Genomic DNA, 23,081 nt, shown 5'->3' with positions numbered 1-23,081 from the left:
GTCCCGGCAGCGGCGCAGCAGCCGAGCCCACCAGCCCGCGGCACGGCGGGGACTGGAGACGCTCGGCGCCCCGGGCTTGGGACTGCCCCGGGGCGGAGCCTGTGCGCCTCCCGCCCGGGCCCCGCCTCGGCCGCGCCCCCACGCCCACTCCTTTCACTTTCAGAGACCGCGCGAGCCTCCCCCGGCCCCGGCGGGTCAGGGTTATTCCTTGGTTGGCAGGGAAGCCGAGGGACCCCGCGAGCGCCAAACCCAGGCTTGGCTCCTGTGGCCGCTCGCGCCTAAGCTCCAGATGGCCAGGGTGCCGCTGTGCCCTCAGGGCCTTGCCGTCTTCCCTGGGTATGGGAAGGCGAGGAATTCCTCCAGGCGATTCCAGCCCAGGCGCCGACCCTGCCACGCCCTCCCCCCTCCAGTCCCCCTAGACTCCTCTCCGTGTACCGTCCAAAGCGAACCCAGGCTTCCAGGCTAGGGGCCTTTCTCAGGCCGGGGTCCACGAATACCCAAAGAAGCTCTACCCCAGGGTGTGCGCCCAGGTGGGAGACCGGTCTGGGGAGGAGCTGCCCACTTACAAGGTCAGGGGGCGGGGCCTGCGCCTCGGGGCAGGCCACAGTTGCTACTCCCGCTGCCACCTCCTCTGACCGTTGGGCCTGGGGGGCAACTGCGGTGTGGCTTTAGTAGGTCCTTTTCACCTCCCTGAGTATCCGCGGGAGTAAGACAAAGGGAAAGATGTGTAATCCTGGACCGTCCACAACGAGGTTTAGTGTGTAGGTGGGCAGTGCCAGTCTCACATCGCCACAATCTGTGACTGGGAGGCAGCCCTTCATCTGATCCTCTCTAGCCCTTGGGCCACTTGGGGGTTGGGATGGGGAGATGAGGCAGTTTGGAGTGGTCAGCTGACCCCAAACCCACTTTGAGCTGCGAGTGGGGCTCCCTCAGCAGGGACCTGCTGCCTGGCACTGCTGGAACCTAGGTGGCCACAGGAAGATGGCCTCCCCACTAGGATGAAGGCTGCTGGGTGGGTGGCCCAGGAGGAGGGAGAAGAAGGGACCCTATTCCTGAGAGGGCTGTGGCAGGAGGCAGTGGAGGGGGTGCTGCCTCAAGCAGGTGGGGGGTGGGTGCTGTGGAGGGCAAACCTAGGGTGGGAAAAGCCAAGCCAGGGAAAGAAGGCAGGGAAGGGGGAGTGGAGTGAGCATGCGCTGTGTGCCAGGGCCCTGAGCACTGGATGGGTGACACAGGAGGCAAAGCAGAATCACCATCAGGTCTCTGTCTCCACTGCTGGGAGAACAGGCATGGATACGTCCTTGTTCTTGGGTCCAGCCCTGGGGTCCAGGGTGCCCCCAGGATCACCGGCTGCCCCCGACTGTCCACCAGGTGTTCCTTTGGAAGGGCAAGTTCCTAGAGCCCATGTTGTCAAGTTTTAGCATGGGAAGGGGCACTGGATGTGCCCTATCCTGGTCACAGGAAGCCAGCACACAGAAGAGACCCAGTGGACAAGGCTGTGTGTCTGGCCTGTCTCAGTTCCTGATTTGTCTACCTGTCAGCTTACTCTTGAATCCAGGGAAGGCAGAGTCTGTCTCCAGCTGGGCAGAAAACAGGTGTGGCCCTAGGTCCCTGCAGGGTTGAGGGACAGTGTGCAGGGGCTAGATAGATGTTCTCCTAGGCAAGCCAGGAAAGTGAATTGTGTGCCTCCATTGGCCCTTTTATGTATTGGAAGGGCTTAGTAGGATAGATTTTCCATCTGCTGGTTCAATCCCCAAATGCCCTCAACAACCAGAGCTGGGACACTTGGAGTCCAGGAGCCTATACTCCAACAGGGCTCCTGGGTCCATCGGCGGGAGACTCCAGTCATTAAGGCCTCCCCTGAGGCTTCCCAGCCCAGGCATAGGAGGCAGGTGGATCAGAAGCAGAGGTGGTGGCCACTTGCTCCCAAAGGCCCACCATTTCCCCTCCTTGTCAGATGAAAGGGATGCAGCAGAAATGAGAGCAATTTGGAGGCAGAAGGTTGTAAACTTGTGGACAGCCAGAACCACTATTCACCGGACCCACCAGGGCCAGTTTTGGCTCCCTGAGGCTAACTGGGAGTCTCCCCCGTGCTCCCAAGTGCACATAACAGCCTGGAGGGAAAGGGGGAAAGGGGCTGATTGGACTGTCCCATTGCTGGGGTCCGTGCAATCCTTGGTCTCATTCTTGTTCTTTTTTAAATTGGCAAGTCAGAGAGAGAAAGATCTTCCATTTGATGATTCACTCCCCAAGTGTCTGCAACAGCTGGAGCTGACTCGATCTGAGGCCAGGAGCTTTTTCCAGGTCTTCCATGCAGGTGCAGGGTCCCATGGCTTTGGGCTGTCCTTGACTGCCTTCCCAAGCCACAAGCAGGAAGCTGGATAGGAAGTGGGGCATCTGGGACTCAAACCAGCACTGGCACCACAGGCTGGCACAGGCTTAGCTTGCTACCCCAGGGGTGTTAACCCAATAATAGGATCTTTCTAAGGCCCTGGGATCCTGGTCCCTTAGCTGCCTGGTGCATCCCAAATCCTCTCTGGCGCTCTTTTCTACCTGGGGCCTGGGAGACAGGGCACTGGCCTGAGCCAGGATGGGGTGGTGCCCAGAAGAGTGAAAACTGTGTGTGCTTGGCACCTGGGACTCAGCCCCAACACCACCACCTTCCTCATCTGGGTTTCTCCTCTGTGCCATCCGACACAGGCCTGACTCAGGGGAATGTTCTGGAATGGATAAGAGTTGTACCTGCGAGGTTCTTGGCTGGCCCTCCACACTCTCATTTCAAAGGAACTAAATGTGTTTCTGCCTGAGAGTGTCCAGGAGGCCAGAATCCCCCGGGACACTCCAGAGCCAGGGCTTCCGGCCACAGCGTCGCTCCCAGAGGGGAAGGTGGAGGTCGGGCAGTGGGCCCGGGCTGGAAGAGCAAGAGCTGCTGTCTAAGATACTCCCGGATGCCGTCACCATCCTACCTCCTGCTGCTCCACGCACCTTCTCTGCCTAATCCCATTCGCGGAGCCTGGTGCAGAGCGTCCGGTGGCAGTTAGGGCCAGGAGTCTGTGCCACGGCGCGGCGCGTCGTACAAGTCGGTGATGGCGCGGAGTGTCCTCCATCCCAGGCTGTGCAGCGGGGTGCGGGTTTGGGCACCGGATGGGTGAGGACTGCGGGTGGGAATGCACCAGAAGTTGGGGCCCGGGAGGGCCGTCTGTTCGGTTCCTCCTTTCCCTCCCTCCACGGCGTTTCGTGGGTGTTACCCAAGCGCCAGGCGGCACCGGGTGCTGGGGTATGAAGGGAAATGCCATGGGCACAGTAAATCCCAGGCTAGGGGTACAGCGTGGGAAGGGACGCGCCATGCGGAGCTGGTGGGGGTGCACCCAGACCGGCATTGGGAGGGGGCGGTCGACAAGGCTTCTGAGAGGAGGAAGTTGAGCACTGGGAAAGTCGCTGAAGATGAACTGGGGCATTCTGGGCTCGGATGTCTGCAGGAGCCTTGCAAAGCAGGGCTGTCAGAGGTTTTAGAACTTTGGAGGTGGTGGTGCTGACAGCTTCACACCTGTGAGGATTCTTCCTGTAGCTGTGCGTCCCTCGGGGTCCGCCCTGAGCCATGCTACCCCAAAAGCTTCTCTCCCAAATGTAGTCACTTTTCCCACCACAGCAGCAGTTCTTGAGCCCCTACTGAAATCAGTAATACAGGATCTTGGTGTGTGATGATGATGCCTTTTATTTTAAGGGAGTTCAGAGTTAATTAGCCCAAGCTTAGCTGCACTGAAAACTATTTCAAGTATCTTGGCTTACTGGTCTACCTCCAGACTGCAGCACAAACTGGAAACCTGAGCTGTTGCATGCTGCAATGGCTGACCTAGCAGTCTACACCACAAAGTCCCATTTCCTGGTTCCAGCCAGAGGTCCTGGGACAGCTTGGGAAGCTACAGAGGCAGCAAGCTGCCCTTCCCTGCAGCCTTGGGGACTCAGTGGCTACCTTTGGTCTGGGAAATCAAGTGAAAAACCAAACTTGGGTGCCACCCATAGGAAAGGAGTTGTCCTGGAAAACACTGGGAGACGGAGTTGATCATCACAGCACCCCACCTCCCTCCACCTGCACTGGAGGTTACCTCTCCTTCCTAGAAGGGCCACATGGCCACAGGAGGCTGGGGACAACCTTATTGAGGACACTTGTAGCCAGTCCCTGGGCACACCTCCGTCTGATGAGGTGGATGCTGCAAGATCTCACTTCCAGATTCAGATGGCAGTTGAGACAGCTTCGGGCATTTGCACATCTGCCCAACTCAGGGAGAGAGGGTTGGGAATTAAGGGTTCCTTTGGAGCCTGACTTAACAGCCCCAGGCTTCCCCTTCTCCCGCATGACACACATTCCAGGAGTTAGGCTCAGGCCCTTAGAAAAGTCCACCTAGTTCTGTTAAAAGCTTGGTGACCTCTTCTAGATAGGAAGCAAACAACAACCATGGAAGATATGCTGGGTGCAGGCAATGACCCTAACTAATGGGCTCCTGGAAAACCAGGCTGTGGGAAACTGGTGACAGCCACTCTCACATTTTGGGGTGCAGGGCTGGCAGGAGGGGAAGAAGGGAAGTAGGAGTAGGGAGGCTCCCCTGGTTACCAAAAGCACAGCTCCAGGAGCAGCCATCTAGCACACAATGCTTGCACTCCACTGACCCCGTATTAAAATGATATCATTTATTTACAAATATCTGTACAGTATGAGTGACAAGTCAGGACCTCACAGAAACAAACAAAACATAGCATTCTTTTTGGAGGGAAGGTGCAGGCCCCAGACGCCCCTGTGCCCATCAGCAGCAGCACAGACAGGCCTGAATACTTCACACAGCAGGTGTGGGTGTGGCCCCTTCAACACCAAAACCATGTTAGAGCTGGTGAAGGGATTAGGGAAGACTGTGGGCCACCACAAAGGTGAGACGGTGGGCTGCAGGCAGTGTCTGGTGCCTGGCATGGTCTTGGTGCAGAGGCACAGCCCTGGCAACGACAGGAGACAAGGCCTCCGTGTGGAAGCAAGCTGCCGGCGGGCTGTGCAGCGGCTAAGGTGCCTCTCCATCGTCTTTGGGGGGCTTTTCTCCCTGCTCTGTGCTTTGGCATCTCAGAATGAAGCTCTCAGCAGGTGTGTTTCGGGAGGTAGTGGCAAAGTGGCTACAGGGTGATGCAGTTTGAATAAAAATTTTATTACACAGCCATAATGTCATTGACATGTCTCCAAATCCAAATGATACTAAATACAGATCTACACAATGGGTCAGAGGGATTGCAGCAAATGATATAGACTATCATTTTACGTCCTTTGAAACCAGAAAGGAAAAAAAAGTCTGAGTTCATCATGAGAAAGAGAGGTCCTGGCAGCTCCAGGAATGGCTGGGGGAGCCTGGAAGTATTTACCAGTCTGAGATTCCACATATACACAATGCTCTGTAAAGAGTTTTGGTCAATGGACTCTTCAAGTACACACGATTTTAATGAGTCCATTACCATTCCTTTGTCCAACCGAACCGTGCCACAGCCACCACTAGCTGTGTTACAGTTGTATTTATCAACTTGACATAGTCATAATACTTCTTTAAAACTGTCCATTACTGTTTTCAAAATTAAGAAAATGTAAACTAAGTTAAAGCAATGCCTAGGCTGTTCAACCTGGAAGAGTTACTAAGTTCATTTTCATGTTTAAATACAAATTAATTCCATGATTTCCCATCATCCCCCATCCCTCTTTATACAAAAGTAGGGTGCAGAAGTGACGAGCCCGGCTTCTGGATTCCTGTCCCTCTCGTGGGAATCAGCAGCCCTCAGCAGTCTCTTCAGCTTTGTTCTTGCTCTGTGTGTGTGCATGTGTGTGTATATGCCATATATATATACATATATAGCCAGCTGGACTTTGTTCTGGAAAGATTTGTTAAATGCCACTTTTATTTACAGTTGGAGCTTTACACCTGAGAATGATTATCAAGCAGTCAGCTTATCTCTTTTCAAACATTTCATAAAGACATACACACCTCTTCTGGCTTCACCCTGGCTGCCCAACAACACACACGCTCCCCACATCTCTGTGTACACACACTTGCAAACTGCTCATGCTGGGAACACCTGCAACCTAAAGCTTTATGTGTTCGCTCTCCACGTTCCTGTTGAAGAATTTCTCTTAAAAACAAAACAGAATGTCAATCTTGCCAAGCAGCCAAAAAGAACAACTAGGAAGATAGGTAAGGTAAGTGGGGGGAAAAAATAACACACTGTTCAGCTACAAAGCTATGGGCTGAGCCCATGGGATAAGCAAGACTCCTCCTCTGCCCTCCCAGGTCCGTGGCCATAGGCTTCCCTCCCATCTGCTGGGACACAGCCTGCAGGGCAGGGGACTAACTGGGGCAAATTCTGAGGGGGTGGTGACAGGGTGGGGTGGAGGGGAGAGTGGAAGTTACACAGCTACAGCAGTCAGGCCTGTTTAGTAAGAAGAATCACATTTAATGAATTTCTTTCTTGCAGTTTCAGATGCTCAAGTACAGCTGAAAAAAATCTGAAACAGCTATAGACCCATGACAGACTGATACAAAGAGTACTGCATTTTAAAAAATGATAAAAAAATCCACACACCTACACACACATACACACACTCTCTCTCTCTCTCTCACTCAAATTAGACACCCTCCCTCCCCACAAATGTACACTTTTTGGAAACTAAATTGGTTTTGAAGACCCTTCTTCCACAGTGATGGGAAGGAGGGAAAGGTGAGGAGAGAGGTGGGAGGACCGCAGGTGCCTGATCCCTGCGCGCTCCACAAGGGTCAGGTGCCACATGCTGAATGGATAGGTCCAAGGCAGAAGAGACTGCCCAGTGCTGCTGCTCTGGCCTCCATAGGCTCCAGGAGACTCCCAGCTCCGTGGTTAATACTGAACGTGTGCAGGGAGGCCAGTGAACTCTGCTGGCTTAAAACAAAAACAAAAACAAAAATGGGGGCGGAGAGGGGGAAGAAAAGAAAAAAAGCAAACACAAATCTAAAGTCATGGAAAAAGCTCCAGAGAGCCCAAGGGTACACTGGGAAGGGTCCGGGGCGGTGGGAGATGGTGCGGACAAAGAAGTCTATACAGCGAACGTTTATATTACAAATGACTGGCAGTTTAGAGTCTCTTCCCAGTTTCACTGCTGCTCCAGCCCAAAGGGGGCAAAACAAAGGAAAAGGGAAAGGAGGGCCGTGGAGATGGGACATGCAGGGTTGGAGGCAGTAGGCTGGGCACGCTCAGATAAGCCCCCGTCGTTTTTTGTAGTCTTCCAAGTTCAGTGATCTCCTGGGAGCACCATCCTTGGCTGGCGGGGCCTTGGAGGTGATGGCCAAAGCCTTTGACTCTGTGGGAAAGAATAGCAGATTGGCAGCTGGAGTACCTGCCCACGCCTTTCCTCCTTTGCCAGCCTTGCTGGTGCACCCTGTCTCGTCTCGTGATGCCCACAACCTGGGCCCTAGAGACACTCATGAACTGACACTCTGTTCTTCCCTAAAATCTGGCCTCCCTGTTGGCCAAAAACACATTGTCTCTGCTCCCAGCCCTGGCATACCTGAGCTGGGAACTTGCAAATCAATCTTCACATCAAAATCATGTACTTTGAACAGATCTTCTGAGAGGTCGCTGGCTGATTTTGAATTCAAATCTTTATCCTTCCCCTGGCCCTGCAACATGAGGATAGTGAAAGATAAGCACCCACGTGCAGGCGAGCTTCCAGTGGCAGCAGGTGCAAGCGGTCTCAGCTCGGTTCCAGCTGGCCCTCTGCAGAGGCTCCCGGTGTCTCTGCGAGAGAGCAAGGAGAGCCAAGGCCATCAGCGTTCCTTCTGGAAGCCTTTTTGGTCTTCCAAGCACTGAAGAGCAGGAATGCTCAGGGCCAGGGTATGAGAATAGGAAAGAGGGCCTAAGGCCACAGCCTCCATCCAACCCGAGATTTTACCAATTCCTGGAACAGTTTAGGTTCCCTGGGAAAAGACCTCTCAGGCAGACATTTGATTTTAAACAGGCAGTTTTCATGGTTTGCCTTAATCACTTCAGCAACTGCCTGGTGGGCACACACAGTTATGCTGGGTGGCAGGGAGGGCATCTTCTGCATTTTGCAGAACACGGTGCCAACATCTGCTAATCAATTTCCTAAAGACCCAGACCCCAGTGTGTGGGGGTGACAGGTTAGAATTCAGGTCGACTGATCCAAACTCCACAGCCCCTGGTCCCGTTTGTAAACAATGGGCAAGCAGGAAGATCAAGGCCAAACTAGGCAAGGTGCTTGCTCCAATGAGCAGGTGGCCTGCTCAACAGCCTGCAGAGGTGAAAGTGGGGGAGGTACTCGCCTTGCTCATTTCCTTGGGGGCGTCGGGTAACACTCCAGAACCATATTTTGCATTCAGCTGGGCCAAGATGGCAGCTTGAACAGCAGGGTCTCTGGACTGAGAGAAGAAATAAGCTACTTTAGAGACTGTTGCTTACTGAGCTCATTGCCTCCACCACCCTCACAAGCACCATGGGGGGCCCCAAAGCAGTTCAGTGGGGTTTCCTCAAGGGAGTGAAAAAGGGCAAGTAGATGCTTTAACAGGAAAACCCTGTCCAGCCAGGCCCTACCTAAGTAATGTATTACACACTAGACATCCAGAAGGCCATTAAAAAACAAAACAAAATCCATATGCTTTCATCTATGTGAAATGTAGAGTGACAGAAACAGAGCGAGCAGAGTGAGAGAAAGAAAGAGAGCGAGCTCAAATCCACCAGTCTCCTCTTCAAGTGGTCACCAATGTTGGGCCTCCAACCACTGGAGACTGGAGCCATCACTTCTGACCCCTGCATGCATACTAGGAGGAGCCTGGGGTTGGAGCAGGGGCACAAGCCCAGGTGGAGTGTAGGCATGCCCACCAAGTGTCCATTCTCATCCCGAACTTTGGATTACTGCCATTTCGCCACAAGAGGTAAATTCTCCACCTGATTTCATGTGATGGGTCACAGCTGTATGTAAGCATTCAGCAGATTCTGTTATAGAACTGCTGTCAGCCTGTGTATGTGAGGGCATTATGAAATACACATGAATCTTGTGCTTAGAGTTGGGCCTCACTGCCAAGAAGTCTATGTCAACATGCATATATTATTAAAAAAAAAAAAAAAAAGTGAAAGCTGAAACATTTCTGGCCCCAAGCATTTTGGATAAGGGATTTTTCAGCCCGTGTTCAAGCCTGTGGCATAAGGAGTTAATTGCCAGGCTGATACAGATCCATACCAGTTCTCACTGCCTATATGCCCTATAGCAAGATAAAAAAAGGAAATGTCCAGACCCAGGAGCTTGAGGAGAGCAAATCCCAGCCAAGAAGATATTATTTTTAACTTCTTTATTAATTTCCTAATGGAATTCACTGTCTGTCCTAGAATCTGGGTCCCCACTACCAACGTCCTCAGGCGCTCACGTTGGAGACGATGGTAGGCTTGCACTGCCGCCGGGTGAAGGGGTCCATCTGCTGGTTCTTCATGTTGTGACTTTCCGCCTGCGACACAGAGCAGCGTTACAGAACAGAATCTGCCTCCCTCCTCTCACCCACCGTGGGTCTGCATACAAATTAAGTCTTTGCAAGGAACTGCAAACAAGCAAAAGCTGTTTCTTGTCTTTTTTTTTCTTGCATTTATCTGGAAGGCTGAGCTATAGAGACAGAGAGAATGAGAAAGAGACATTTAACTACTTGTTCAACTCCCCTAAATGGCTGCAATGGTTGGAGGTACTCAGTCTGGAACCAGGAGCCAGAATTCTACCTGCATTTCCCATGTAAGTGCAGGGGCTCTGGCACTTGGGCCATCTTCTGGTGCTTTCCTAGGCTCATTAGCAGGGAGCTGTACTGCAAGTGAAGCAGCCAGAACTTGAACTGGTACTACAATATGAGATGCTGGTGGCAGTGCAACCTGCTGCCCCACAACGTCATCCCTGTTATCCCCTTCCCTTCAAGATTTACCAATGCAACGATCAAACACCAGAAATCAAAAAAATAATTTCTGTGGAGTAGCATCCAAAGGTGGGGAGAGTAAGACAAGAGAGAAGATGTTTTACTATAAATTAAGAAATCTGGAGCGGTGGTGGTACAGCAGTCAAGAAACCTCTTAGGACGCCCACATCCCACATCACAGTGCCTGTACTGAAGTCCCAGCCTTGGAGGCAACAGGTGGTGGTTTAAGTACACAAGTCCCTGTATGGCAAAAGCAGATTGAATTACTTGGCCTAACTTGTAGGAATTCTGGGAGTGAACCAGCAGGTAGAAGACCTTTGTCTTAGTTTTTCAAATCAATAAAAATTTAAATAAAATAGAAAATACAAGCATGCATATCTGCACACAGAGGGTGTGTATGCTAAGCATACAAGTGGTCCTACTCACCACCAGGGCCTTCTCTGACTCCACAATGTTCCACTCCCGGTTGCGCTGGTTGATATAACTGTGGGGTGAGTAAGAGTATGAGTCAGTGGGCTATAAAAGGAGGAAAGGAGCTGTTCAGTCCGATCCCGGAGATCTGTGGGATCAGGACAGCACAGTGGGTCAAGGTCACAGGCTTGCCTACTGGTGTTGCCCAAGATCCAGGGGCTGAGGACAGGGAGCCAACCAAAATAGGCAGTGTTTACCTGATGGCAGATATGTTCTTGGTTCTCTGGCGGTCCAAGGCCTCTGCTCGCTCCTCTAGTTCATTCAGCTGGTCTTGAATCTGTTTGGCTTTGTCCTGATCCCCTAGGTCCTCAGCCATGGCCTGCATACAGAGAGATGTGTCAGCTCTTGGAGACAACCGGCTCGCTATAAATTCTCCTGTCTTCCAGCACAGGCAAGACATGCTCATGTGATGAACAAGCAATAGCAAATGTGCAAAAATAGAAGCAGTACTTTACAAATATGAGATAAAATTTTCATTACAGTAGTAATACCTTCCATATGGGTACCTGACTCTGGGTCCCTAGTGGAGTGACACCCACCCATACCCTTAAGAAGTCAGAGTCCAGATAGCTAAGCCCCTATCATAAGACTTGCCCCATCCTTTTAATGTGAAGAAATGGAAATCCACCAGCCACCATGGCCGGCCAGTCCTTCTGGTCTGCTCATATTGGCTTGGGGCCAACCTTATTGCAAATGATACTAACATGAAAGAAAGGAGGATGGGATCAACAGGGGCCTTTTTGCTCTAGCAGGAAAAGGGCCAAGAACAACTCTGCTGCCTCCAGCTTGCTTCCAAGGGCCTGCAGTGCCTCGGCAGGGAGGGAAGTGTATGCCTTTGCATAGCCTCAGGCAGGGCGAGGCTTGAGTCCAGGGTCTCACCTTTTCCTTCAACAGCTGTGTCTTCTTCATAGCATAGTTGGGAGGAGCTTTTCTGAACCTTTCTTTCTCTTTAACAATCTGCACCAGAGAGGAGACACCAGCAGTGAGTATATGCTCTACCACTTGTGCCCACGGGTCATGTGGTGAGCCCCTTCTGAAGGCAGCCAGCTGGCTCAAGGGGCTGCTCTGCCCACAGCAGTGCCATGTCCCCAGGGAGGAGGCAGGCACACACGAAGGAACAGGATGGTGCTTCCCGGGACATGCATCAACTCTGCACCATTGTGAGGGAGTCAGTGCCCATCAGTGGCAGCAGTCTGAGGGCCAGGCACTGCAAGGCTAGCCACCAGCCTGGAACACAGATGAAAATGTTGGGATAAAGAGGCACACACATCCTGGAGCCTTGAAGGCACTTGAGTCCAGGAAATCTAATCTGTAGATAAGAATGCCCAGAGAAAAGCTGATCAATTCAAAGTTACACGGCAGTGATGTCTGTACTCCCTCATCTTCCTGTGCAGCTAAAAATATCAAGATACAGGGACACAGGAAATCACGATTTTTTCTAACACTTGTTCTTGATAAGCCCCAGGCGCTGGGGGACCAGCTGTCTTACCTCTTCAATGTCCTGATCATTGAATTTATAATTCAGAGCTTCTTTAATAGATAATTCCTTTTTATTGATTTCATCTAGAGTGGGCAATTGCATGCCGGCAGAGAACATCTGGAGAAAACATGATGAAAGGTTATTAGTAAGGAGTCTGGAAGCACCTTCCCCCTCAAGGCTTGTGGACACATGCTGGTTGTCTCCAGCCACTCACCGCCTCTTTCCATTTCATGAACTCGCTTTCAGTGAATTCCTGGTTTGAGACAAATTCTAGGCGAAACACTCGTTGGTCATTGCCATGCCTAAGGAAGAGTCAGCATGTCTAAGAATGTACATGACAACACCAACCTGACCGGATCCCATCTCCCTCTCTCTGTGGTTACTAAGCCAGACTACCCTTTGGAATTAATTATCTAGAAACATTTATATTCTAACGCTAAAGCACCATTCCAGGCCAATAGGATCAGAATCTCTAAGAGAAGAAACAGGCAGTGAAATAAAAATAAAGCAATAGGCCACTTGGATGGAGAATCACAAAGCTGCTGCTGGAACCAAATGGACCAAGTCAGTGCTTCCAAAGGAAACTCAGTTCACAGGACACTCCAGCATGGCCAAGCAATAGCAAGGATTTCCAGTACTAGGCAAGGGTCTGAATGATGAGCAAACAATTCCCTAGAGAAGATCACCGTGCCTCCTACTGTTATGGTAGTGAAGTTTGGTGCCATTCTCCTGGGAACTGTGTTTGTCACAGCCACACTCCCCACACTGGGTGGCTCTAGGATGGTGTGGGGATGTTAGATGGGGACATGGAGATCCAATCAGGCTGTGGGAGAGGGAGAACTGTGACCATGCTGTGTGAGCCTGGCCTGTTACTTCTTCCTACATGGGCTCTTGAGAACCCCCAAGCTACAAGAGGACAGGGATTGTATTGCATTTGTTTTGTTCTCTCCCTTTTCCTGATGCCTACAACAGCGCTGGGTGCACAGCAGACTTTCAGCAAATATTTGCTGAGAAGACATTTCCATTTTACTAACGAGAAGACTAAGTCAGGGGCCAGTGCTGTGACACAGTGGTTAAAGGTGCTATGACCAGCATCCTATTTGGGAACCAATTAGTGTCCTAGCTGTACCACATCCAACCCAACTCCCAGTTGGCTGCCTGGGAAAAACAGATGACCCAAGTACTTGGCCCCTGCCATCCATGTAGGAGACTAGGATGAAGCTCCTAGCTTCAGTCTGGCCCAGTGTTAGCTACTGCAGCCATGTGGGGAGTAAACCAGAGGTGGAAGATCTCTTGGTGACTCTTTCAAACAGATATATAAATCTCTAAAAAGGAAGGAAAAACAAAAGAGAACTAAGTCCAGAGACATGATCCAACTCATCAGGGTTGAAGTGACTTCAATGACATAGCAAGGAGGGAAGGCAGCTCCTCATGGATGGGCTTGCAGCTCGCACCCAATACCTGGCATCTCTGACTCCCCTGGGGGGAGAGAATGTCCTAGTTTCCCCCAGGCAAACACACAACACCAGCCTCCTCCAGCAGCCTGCATTTGAGGCGAAAGGCGAAGCTGCCAGGAAGCGACTCTCACCGTAGTTGTAGCCCTTTGTTTGTCCTGGTGCCACCAAGCTGGTAAACTTTGGCAGTTTCCACAACGCCAGTGATCTCAGCGACCTAAGTGACAGGACAGAGACCTATTAGGGACAAATTCTTCCAGCACTTTCCACACCACTCTTTTTTTTTTTTTTGACAATATTTACATGGTTAATTAGGGCACAAAGGTTCAAGGGCTATAGGAAAGCACACCACTCTTTCTTTAATCATCCTTGCATACCTGCCTGAACACACAGATGACCCTGTACTGAGAGGCGTGCAGGGCTGTCAGGAGACTCTGGGCACCTTTCAGGTATAGAATTGAAAAGGTACAGGGAGCCTCAGGGCAGGGTAACTAAGGGTAAGGATTTGGGGAGGGTGGAGCCCCTAAGAAGCTTTCCCTTCTGCTAACAATGGGGGAGTGGACTTGGGATTTCAGAGATGAAACCCTGATCACCCAGGTGTGAAGACACAGTCAGCGTGTGTTGCTAAGATCTCTGGAATGTGCCCTCAGACAGAGAGATGTTAAAACCAGACAAGCCAGGGGCTGGCATTATGGTATAATGGATAAAGCTGTCACCTGGTCAGCATCCTATGTAAGTGCTGGCTTGAGTCCCGGCTGTTCCACTTTCTGTCCTGTTCCCTAATGGCCTAGGAAAAGTAGCAAAAAGATGGCCCAAATGTTTGGGCCCAGTACCCACATGGGAGACCTGGAAGAAGCTCTTGGCTTTGGCCTGGCCCAGCCCTGGACATTGCGCCCACCTAGGGAGCAAATCAGTGAAAGGTTGCTTTCTCTCTCTCTCTCTCTCTAATGCTGGCTTTATTCAAATAAATGAAATTTCCCCCCCCCTTTTTTGTATGTAAAAGTTTTGCTTCATTCTGTGCCAAGTCACATGCTCTTTCTCAGTAATCACCTGAGCTGATGCAGCACACATGGGCTGGGCTCCTTTGCCTTTCACTGTCCTCTGTCGCTTCCATCTTCCCTTAGAACTGACGTGGCTTTGGAAGTGCCACCTCACCCTACAGGAAGTTCTTCCAGCTAAATGCTGCTCCCACTGAGCACTGAATCAAGCTTATAAGCTTTAAGACTTTATTAATAGAAATGCTGAAGTTCAACTGGAGTGTGGACTATCAAATAATCTTTTTCGAAACACACAATAAGCAAAAAGCCCAATCTAGAACAAAACAAATATAAAACATTTAAAAAGAAAAGGAAACAAAAAAGAAAGCAGCCCTGTTCCAGCTGCCCTGATCACAGAAGCATTGCCAGCGCCTGCACAGTAATCGCAGCAGGTGGCTGCTTTGTGTATTTCTGTAGCCTTTGTCAACTTCACGACAGCTCCCTGGTCTAAAAGTCACTTAGGAAGGAACAGTGAAAATTTTCACCCACTTATTGTCCAAAGGAACGTTATGTAGCTGCCCACAAATACTTCCTAAATGTCTCCCTTCTCCCTTATTTGGTAGCCCAGTACTTCTCCGACAGGCAGGCCTTGTGCGATCCCCACAATCCCCTTTGCTTCACACTGCCACTGTTCTACAGGCACTGTGACCAGGGCCCGTTTCCCAGAGCTGTTCAATAGCTTTGAATCCAGGCTGAGGATTCAAATAAAAACACGGACACCTGTGCCAGTAAGGAGACACCCACCCGGTACACAGGTTTGCTGTTGTGGTTTCCGATGCCAATCCGTACGAAGCAGCCTGTGACAGTTTTAGCAAAGAAGGGCATGTGACACCAACGCTCCAGTTTGTGCCGGGATAATCGGACCCGATTCAATTCTTCTGGTAGGGAGACTGGCTGTGATTTTGGAGGGATTTCTTCTTTCCTATGAAGAGCAAAGGACAGTGAGAAAAGCGCTCATCACAGAAAAAAATATGAGATGGGGAGAGACACCGCCAGCCACTCCGAGCTCCAACCCAGCTCACCTGGGAGGGGGAGTAATGAAGCCCCAGGGAAGGGCCGCGACAGACCCATCCCCAACCGGCCGTGTCAACTGTCTGGAAGAAGGCGGCCGAGCAGAGCCACAGCACTAAAAGAAGCTCCAGGCCAATCTCAGGCAACCGGAAGTCGTGTCCCACCTGCCGAGCCCAAGGGAAATGTCCAGGGACACAGGCTGGGAGCCAGAGGCATAAGAAATAAATGGGGTAGATGTGCTGGTAGACTCGGTTCAGTGATTCAGGTACTGAGCCAAACTGTGGCCCGAGGCCCAGATAGGGAGACTAGACTCCCCACTGAGCTGCTTCTGCAGACCACCCAGCCCGCCTACCAGACCAAAGTGTACACGGCTTACTCCTCTTCCTCGTCGGAGGAAGATGTTCGAGACGAACGGTCCGACTTTTCGCTAGACTTATCATCCTCTTCTTCCTCCTCATCGTCAGAGTAGACCTCACTGGTCTTTAATGGCTGTTTTTTGGCGAGGAGCTCAGCTAGAAAGAGAAAGGAAAGGCTTACGTAGGTTCAAAGGAAACGGAACCAGCTTTCACCCTTGAAAAAGACCTGAAACATGGCAGAGGACTCAAGCAAGCAGGTCTGTCTCCTCTGGACTCTACTATGACCACCTGAGCTGTATTCAAAGGGGAATTAACCCAGAGATGAAAGGAGCTGAGTCACTCATGATAGATCTACCCTATACACTACTACGTAACAAATAAAAAAGGTGAGCCACTGCCTCCTGAGTCAAAAAATGTGTGCTGAAGTTTGAGGTCACCATCTCAACTACTCAGTGTGGTTGTCCTGGCTAGCAAGCAGATAATACACAAATGAAGATCTTGGTCTCAACAATCGTAAAAACACATAGAGACACTGGAATACTGAATATTATATTACATACATACAACTATTACTTCAGTTTAATACAAGAGCCCCTATCTCTTCATTTTTACTTGGTTTATAAAAAGCTTTATTAATTGGGCAGACATGATAGTGCAACAGGCTAAGGTGCTGCTTGGGAGGACTTCATTTCTTTCTTTCTTTTTTTTTTTTTTAAAGATTTATTTTTATTATTTTTTTATTGGAAAGGCAGATATACAGAGAGGAGAGACAGAGAGGAAGATCTTCCGTCCCATGATTCACTCCCCAAGTGAGCACAACGGGCCGATACTATGCCGATCCGAAGCCAGGAGCCTCTTGCGGGTCTCCCACGCGGGTGCAGGGTCCCAAAGCTTTGGGCCATCCTCGACTGCTTTCCCAGGCCACAGGCAGGGAGCTGGAAGGGAAGCGGGGCTGCCGGGATTAGAACCGGCGCCCATATGGGATCCCGGGCGTGCGAGGCGAGGACCTTAACCACTGCGCCACCGTGCCGGGCCCGGGAGGACTTCATTTCTAATTCAGGTTCCTATAAGCATGCCTGGGAAGGTGATGGTGCAAGTACCTTGGTCCCTGCCACCCTTACAGCAAACCCAGATGATTAAGAAAGCATTTGCTTTTTTTTAAAAAATGTACTTGAAAGAGGTGGAAAGAGAGAACTTCCATCTACTGGTTCATTCCCTAAAAGCCCACATCAGACAAGGCTGGGTGAAGCAGAAGCCAGGAGCCAGGAACTCCACCTGAGTCTCCCACATGGGTCCCAGGGGCTCAAGTCCTTGAGCTATTACCTGCCACCTCTCAGGTTTCACATTAGCAAGACTTTGAATCTAGATACCAAACCAGAGTCTGACCCAGGGTCTCTGATACCAGACGCGGGCAACTCAAGCTACATCTTAAAAACTGTGCAAATCCCTACCCCTGTATTGTCTCTACAGAGACATGCCCTGGCGTTGAACTGTCCCAACTGTAGCCATTGTGACCATTCAGGGAATGAGTCAGTAGATGGAAGCCTTTCTCGCTGGAGCTCTCTTTGTGTAGCAATGCCTTTCAATTAAAGAAACAAATCTTTTAAAAATTCTGATGCTAGAAAGGACACAGATGTAATAAAAGTGGCCTGGAGCTGCTTGTTGAGACGGATGGGGGACTCATGTAGGGTTACAGAGTGTGTCAGTGTATACCTGGAATGGTTGATAATAAAGGCCTACAAAATGAGAAGGGCCAGAGGAAGCCAACTCACAGGATCAGACACAAGGCAGCCATGGCATCTGCCCACCTACCTGTCCTGTTCTTCCGTTTTTCTCGTTCGGCTTTCAGCTCCTCCATGGCTTGGGATTTCTTGTCTAGTTTCTCATCCCGTTTGGAACGTCGTTCCTTGTTGTGGGATGTTACCTGGCAAGGGAAGAGAATAAAGGACTTTTTACCAACAGCTGATGATTCGCTTCTTCTCCTCCTACAAAAGGTTAATGCATTCCTTTCTCCAGCAAGAATCTACTCTGGCTGTATCCTGCCAGCTTGTGTGAAGGAGAGAGCACCCTCTTGTGGTCACAGACAGAGGAAACAATCAGCCCCAGCCTTACTCAAGAATGCATAGCAAAATTAAAAAACTTTTTAAAGTGGAAAAACTTTTTTGGATTACACTAGATGATAGCTAATATTTGTTACTATTGTCAACAAACCACTTTATAATTAACGCATAGATGAAAAGTTCCCAAAGATACACATTCAGGAAATCTAGGAAAACATCCACCTGAAAACATGCCAACCAATGTCCCAGCCAGGTGTTAACCAACTGTCCCCAGAGGGTGGCTCTATGAACCTAGACCCCAGGGAAGCTGACCTCAGCAGTTAACAAAACAGTGTGGGCAACCTAGCAGGAACTGAAAGGGAAGTCTATTTAGGAGCAACGACAAAGATCTTAAAATTCATGTGTATATGGGAGCTTCAAAAAGTCCATGGAACTGCCATTATGAAATAGGCAGGGATCTCAATTTTTTTCCCACCCAAATAAACATGTTCTTTAATTCTATTTTTCCATGAACTTTTGAAGCACCCCAATGTAAGCTCACATTACACACACCTTACACACACGTTCTCTTCTACTTTTTAAGAAAACAGGCTCCATCTGAGGACAGTAAGAACCATGCTCCCTTACCTGAGATTCTTGAATCTGTGTCAGCTTTTTCTTTTCCTGTTCCTCTTCTTGCTTTTTCTTTTTTTCTTTTTTCTCTTTCTTTTTGGCCGTTTTCAGCTTCTTCTTGATTTCAAATCTGGTTTAAAGAAATTTATTTGATTTTTAAGTTAACAATGAAAAATATAGGGAAAGAATAGTTTCAATCAGAAAAAGGAAACTAGCAGGCGAAATGAGTTAATAAACATTCAGCTTTCTGGAAGAAACACCACTGTATCCTTTAAGTATATTAAATTTTTTTTTCTTTTTAAAATATTTATTTAGCTTTATTTGAAAGGAAGACTTTAGAGAAATAAAGTCCCCATCCATTGGTTCACTCCCCAAATGACTACAAAGGCCACAGTTGAGCTGATCTGAAACCAGGAGGCACGAGCTTCTTCCGGTCTTCTATGTGGGTGCAGGGACCCCAAGGATTTGGGTCATCCTCTGCTGCTTTCTCAGGCGATAAGCAGGGAGGTGGATCCCAAGTGCAGCAGGTAGACATGAACCAGCACCCATATGAGATGCCAGCACCTTAGGGTGGAAGATTAGTCTGCTGTAGCACAGTGAGCCTGGCCCACTCCTGGCTGCTGCAGGTATTTGAGGAGCAAACCTGTGATATGAGGATCTTCCTTTCTCTTACCCTTTCTCTGTAACTCTATCTTCTGAATGAATGAATAAATGAATTAAAAAATAAATATTAAAAAGCAATAGCTGCAAGGATTTAAATTGATATTTCCTCAAAGATGTATAAACAGCTAGCAAGCACATAAAAAGATCTTCAACATAACATGCCAAGAGCAAATCGAAATGGTAGCATGACATCACGTCACATCTACTAAGAGAGTTATTATTAAAGAATGAGGAAATGACAATGTCAGTGAGGACAGGTCAAAGTGGACACAGATTCACACCAGTGTGACACAGCTTGATGGCATCTTATCCACCCACACAGAACGGAAAAAAAGCTGCAAAATGCTTGTACGGAAATGTTCTTAGGATCACTTTCACAACAGCAAAAAACATGAAAACAACCAACATCAATCAACAGATGAATGGGTAAATACAACGGGGTGTACAGCAACAATGAATATTATTACTCATCTACAAAAAGAGTCAAGTACTAACACACCTCATGGTTACACTTCAAACATTCTAAGTGCAAGAAGCCAGTCATAAAAAATGACCCAGAATCCACACATACAAAACATCCTGCACAGACTGATCTACAGCTACAGTAAGTGGACAAATAGCGACTGTCAGTGAGCACAGACTTTCTCTGACGATGATTAACATATCCTGAAAGTAATCGTGGTGATGGTTACAAAGCTCTAAGAGTAAAAACCACTGAAGTGTTCATTTTAAGCAGATTATTTCAGCGACTTCTCCCCAGATAGCCATGCCCTGGATGGGGTGAAACTGGGAGCCCCATCCTAGTCTCTCACATGGGTGCAGGGTTCAATCATTTGGGCCATTTTCCACTGCTTTCCACAGCATATTGTCAGGGAGTTAGTGGAAGTGAAGCAGTCAGGACAGCATCACAGGGCAATGGCTTTACCTGCTTTGCTACAATGTCAGCCTCCTTCCTCCTACCCCCACCTCCTTTTTAAAGATTTATGTGAAAGGTAAAGTGACAGAGGGAGATCTTCCAGTCGCTGGTTCACTCTCCAAATGGCTGCAACAGCTGTACTGGGCCAGGCTGAAGCCAGAAGCCCAGAATTCTAACAGGGTCTCTCGCAAGGATAGCAGGGGCCCAAGCACATGAGCCTTCTTCTGCCACCTCCCAGGCACATTAGCAAAAAGATGGATCCAAAATGGAGCAGCCCATACATAAACTAGTGTTCCCATTTGATCCCAGTAAGTGACAGCTTGATCTATGGTGTCACAACGTGCTGGTCCTGTAGCTTCTATTTCCATAAGCTTCTGTTCTCATATGTACTACCACTCTAGAGGCTTATGCACAACAATCTAGAAAGAGGAAGTTGAAGCAGGAAGAAGGTAAAGTGATTTTTTTTAAAAAAAGATTTATTTATTTTTATCTGAAGGGCAAATTTACAGAGAGAGAGAGAGGGAGAGATCCATCTTCTATCCACTGGTTCACTCCACAAATGGCCACAATGGTTGCAATTGGTTTAGTTTGAACCCAGGAGCTTCTTTCCAGTCTCCCATGTGGGTGCTGGGGCCCAAACATTCAGGCCATCCTATGCTGCTTTTCAAGGCAAGATAAGCAGGGCACTGGATTAGAATTGAAGCCAAAATGGGATGTGGGTACTACAGGCAGAGGCTTAGGCTACTACACCATGGTGCTGACCCCAACGGTAATGTGATTTACTTAAGATCACCTGGCCAGGGCCCAGCATAATAGCCTAGTGGCTTAAGTCATTGCCTTGCAGGCACTGGGATCAGAAATGGGCACTGCTTCGTATCTCGGCTGCTCCACTTCCCATCCAGCTCCCTAATTGTGGCCTGAGAAAGCAGTAGAGGACAGCCCAAAGCCCTGGGATTCTGCACCTGTGTGGGAGACCCAGAAGAAGCTCCTGACTCCTGGCTTCAGATTGGCTCAGCTCTGGCTGTTGCGACCACTTGGGGAGTGAACTGGTAGATGAAGATCTTTCTGTCTCTCCTCCTCTTTGTAAATCGGACTTTCCAATAAAAACAAATAAATCTTAAAAAAAAAAAAAGGCATCACTTGGCCAGTGAGTGTGACTTCATCAGAGACTCTCTGAAAATGCCAGTATTTCCCCCCACCAGGCCCCTGCAACATTCCTGCCCCACTGAGAATGACACATCCCACCTGGTGCTATGCCACAGAATGGACAGGGATGATAATGGGCTCACACATAAAGGTTAGGGAAACCCATAGGAAGGCCTAGAATAGATGCACAAGATGAAGGAACATTTTGCATTGCTCTATTGCAATTGCCCTAAAGCTAGAAAAAGGAGCCCTAAAAACCCAATTTTCTGTTTCTGTATCTAAATCTGTTCAAGATTTATTCATTTTTACTCCAAAGAGAAGGAGAGACAGAGAGAAAAATCTTCCATCCACTGGTCCACTCCCTAAATGGCCATAATGGCTGGAGCTGAACTGATCTAAAGCCAAGAACCAGGAGTCAGCAGGAGCTTTTTCTGGGTCTCACATGTGGGTGTAGGGTCCCAAGGCTTTGGGCCATCCTTGTTGCTTTCCCAGGCCACAAGCAGGGAGCTGTATGGGAACGGAGAGCAGGATACAAACCGATGCCCAGATGAAATGCTGGCACAGTTAGGTAGAGGATTAGCCAATTGAGCCACTGTGCCAACCCCGAAACTTCTACCTTAACAAGTGTCATTCTAAAAACTTCTTAACCACCATAAACCACAGAATCAGCTGTTTCACTCACAAATGATGAAAAATGTAAAAGCAACCAAGGTTGAAAACAGGTCCCCATGCTTCTTTAGGTACTAGTGGTCTTGAAAGACAATCGTTCTCTTGCACGCTCTCCACAGGTAAGAAATCCGCAGCACACTGGTCCCCTGTACCTGCAGTGCCAGTGGCAACCTCTGACATTATGTTTGTTCCAACACAGGTAACCTTGGAAGCATTTGGACGCCAAACAAATGTCTACTGCTGGCTGCTGACTGAAAGCCAAAAATTCTTTTTGAGAATAACTCAGCACACTTAATATGGTCTCCACAAAGGACAAACAGGCTCTTGGAGGAACCAGAATAAATTGCTGCCAGAGAAGCTGCATTTAGTTTTCTTTCTTATGGTAGATCTGAGACTGTATTTTATTTCTGAAGACAGTTTCACCTTCAAATTGTTAGAAGGAAGAACCTTTGCCATTTAAAACATGGCTTAAGTCCAGAAAAATGAAACAGCTTCTGAATATCACAAAGCAGTGGGGGCGGGTGTTTGGCATGGTCACTGGCCTCCCCTGCCTGAGTGCCTGGGTTTAAGTCCCAGTTGCACTCCCAGTCCCACATTCCTGCTAATGCTTGGAAGGGGAACATGCAAGAGCTGGCAGGAGGCCCAGCTTCTTGGTTTTGGCATGCTCAGTTCCAACATTATGGGAAGATTATAGTGAACCAGCAATGAGACCTCTGTCTCTTTACCTCTCTAATAAAATAACTATTTTAAAAAAAACAATTTAAGGGGCAGGCTTTGTGGCACAGGAAGTAACCTGCTGCTTTTGATGCCCACACCTCAAATTGGAGTGCCAACTTTTGATGTGTCTTGGAAGACAGGAGACAATGGTCCAAGTACTTGGGTCCCTGCAACCCACAAGAGAGACCTGGATGGAATTCCAGTTCTCGGGGTTGTCCTTGCCTATTCTCAGCTGTTGTGGGTATTTGGGGTGTGAGCCAGTAAATGGAAGATCTTCTTGTAATTCTGCTTTTCAAGCATGTTAAATGAAAAGGCAACTTAAAGCTGAGTTTCAGAAAACACAAAACCTGGAGCCAGTGTTGTGGCCAGTGGTTAAGTTACTGTCTGGGACACCAGCATCACATATTACAGTGTTGTTTGAGTCCTGGCTGTTCCACTTCTGATCTAGCTGGCACTAATGCAACTGGCAAGGCAGCGGATGATGGCTCAAGTACCTGCGCCTCTGCCATCAATGCAGGAGACTTGGA

The 23,081-nt window shown here is 49.1% G+C and overlaps 1 protein-coding gene across 1 annotated transcript in view; it reads right to left on the bottom strand.

Annotated features, from left to right (window-relative positions):
* Window positions 1–5,167: 5,167 nt before the first annotated feature.
* Window positions 5,168–23,081, bottom strand: part of LOC121168184 (RNA polymerase-associated protein RTF1 homolog) — a 49,286-nt gene continuing 31,372 nt past the window's right edge. Inside the window, exons 5-18 of the mRNA XM_040998064.1 lie at window positions 18,459–18,573; window positions 17,584–17,695; window positions 15,792–15,927; window positions 15,149–15,326; window positions 13,502–13,584; window positions 12,128–12,215; window positions 11,923–12,030; window positions 11,313–11,390; window positions 10,631–10,752; window positions 10,389–10,446; window positions 9,435–9,512; window positions 8,337–8,432; window positions 7,562–7,673; window positions 5,168–7,354 (exon numbers count right to left, since the gene is read on the bottom strand). Of these exons, the coding sequence (XP_040853998.1) occupies window positions 7,248–7,354; window positions 7,562–7,673; window positions 8,337–8,432; window positions 9,435–9,512; window positions 10,389–10,446; window positions 10,631–10,752; window positions 11,313–11,390; window positions 11,923–12,030; window positions 12,128–12,215; window positions 13,502–13,584; window positions 15,149–15,326; window positions 15,792–15,927; window positions 17,584–17,695; window positions 18,459–18,573 (1,471 nt within the window). The 3' untranslated portion in view covers window positions 5,168–7,247. The remainder of the gene's footprint in view (window positions 7,355–7,561; window positions 7,674–8,336; window positions 8,433–9,434; window positions 9,513–10,388; window positions 10,447–10,630; window positions 10,753–11,312; window positions 11,391–11,922; window positions 12,031–12,127; window positions 12,216–13,501; window positions 13,585–15,148; window positions 15,327–15,791; window positions 15,928–17,583; window positions 17,696–18,458; window positions 18,574–23,081) is intronic.

The sequence above is a fragment of the Ochotona curzoniae genome, unplaced genomic scaffold, assembly GCF_017591425.1.
Source record: "Ochotona curzoniae isolate NIBS_2020 unplaced genomic scaffold, NIBS_Ocur_1.0 patch75, whole genome shotgun sequence".
Taxonomy (NCBI): Eukaryota; Metazoa; Chordata; class Mammalia; order Lagomorpha; family Ochotonidae; genus Ochotona; species Ochotona curzoniae.
This window is presented reverse-complemented; position numbering and strand designations above follow the sequence as displayed.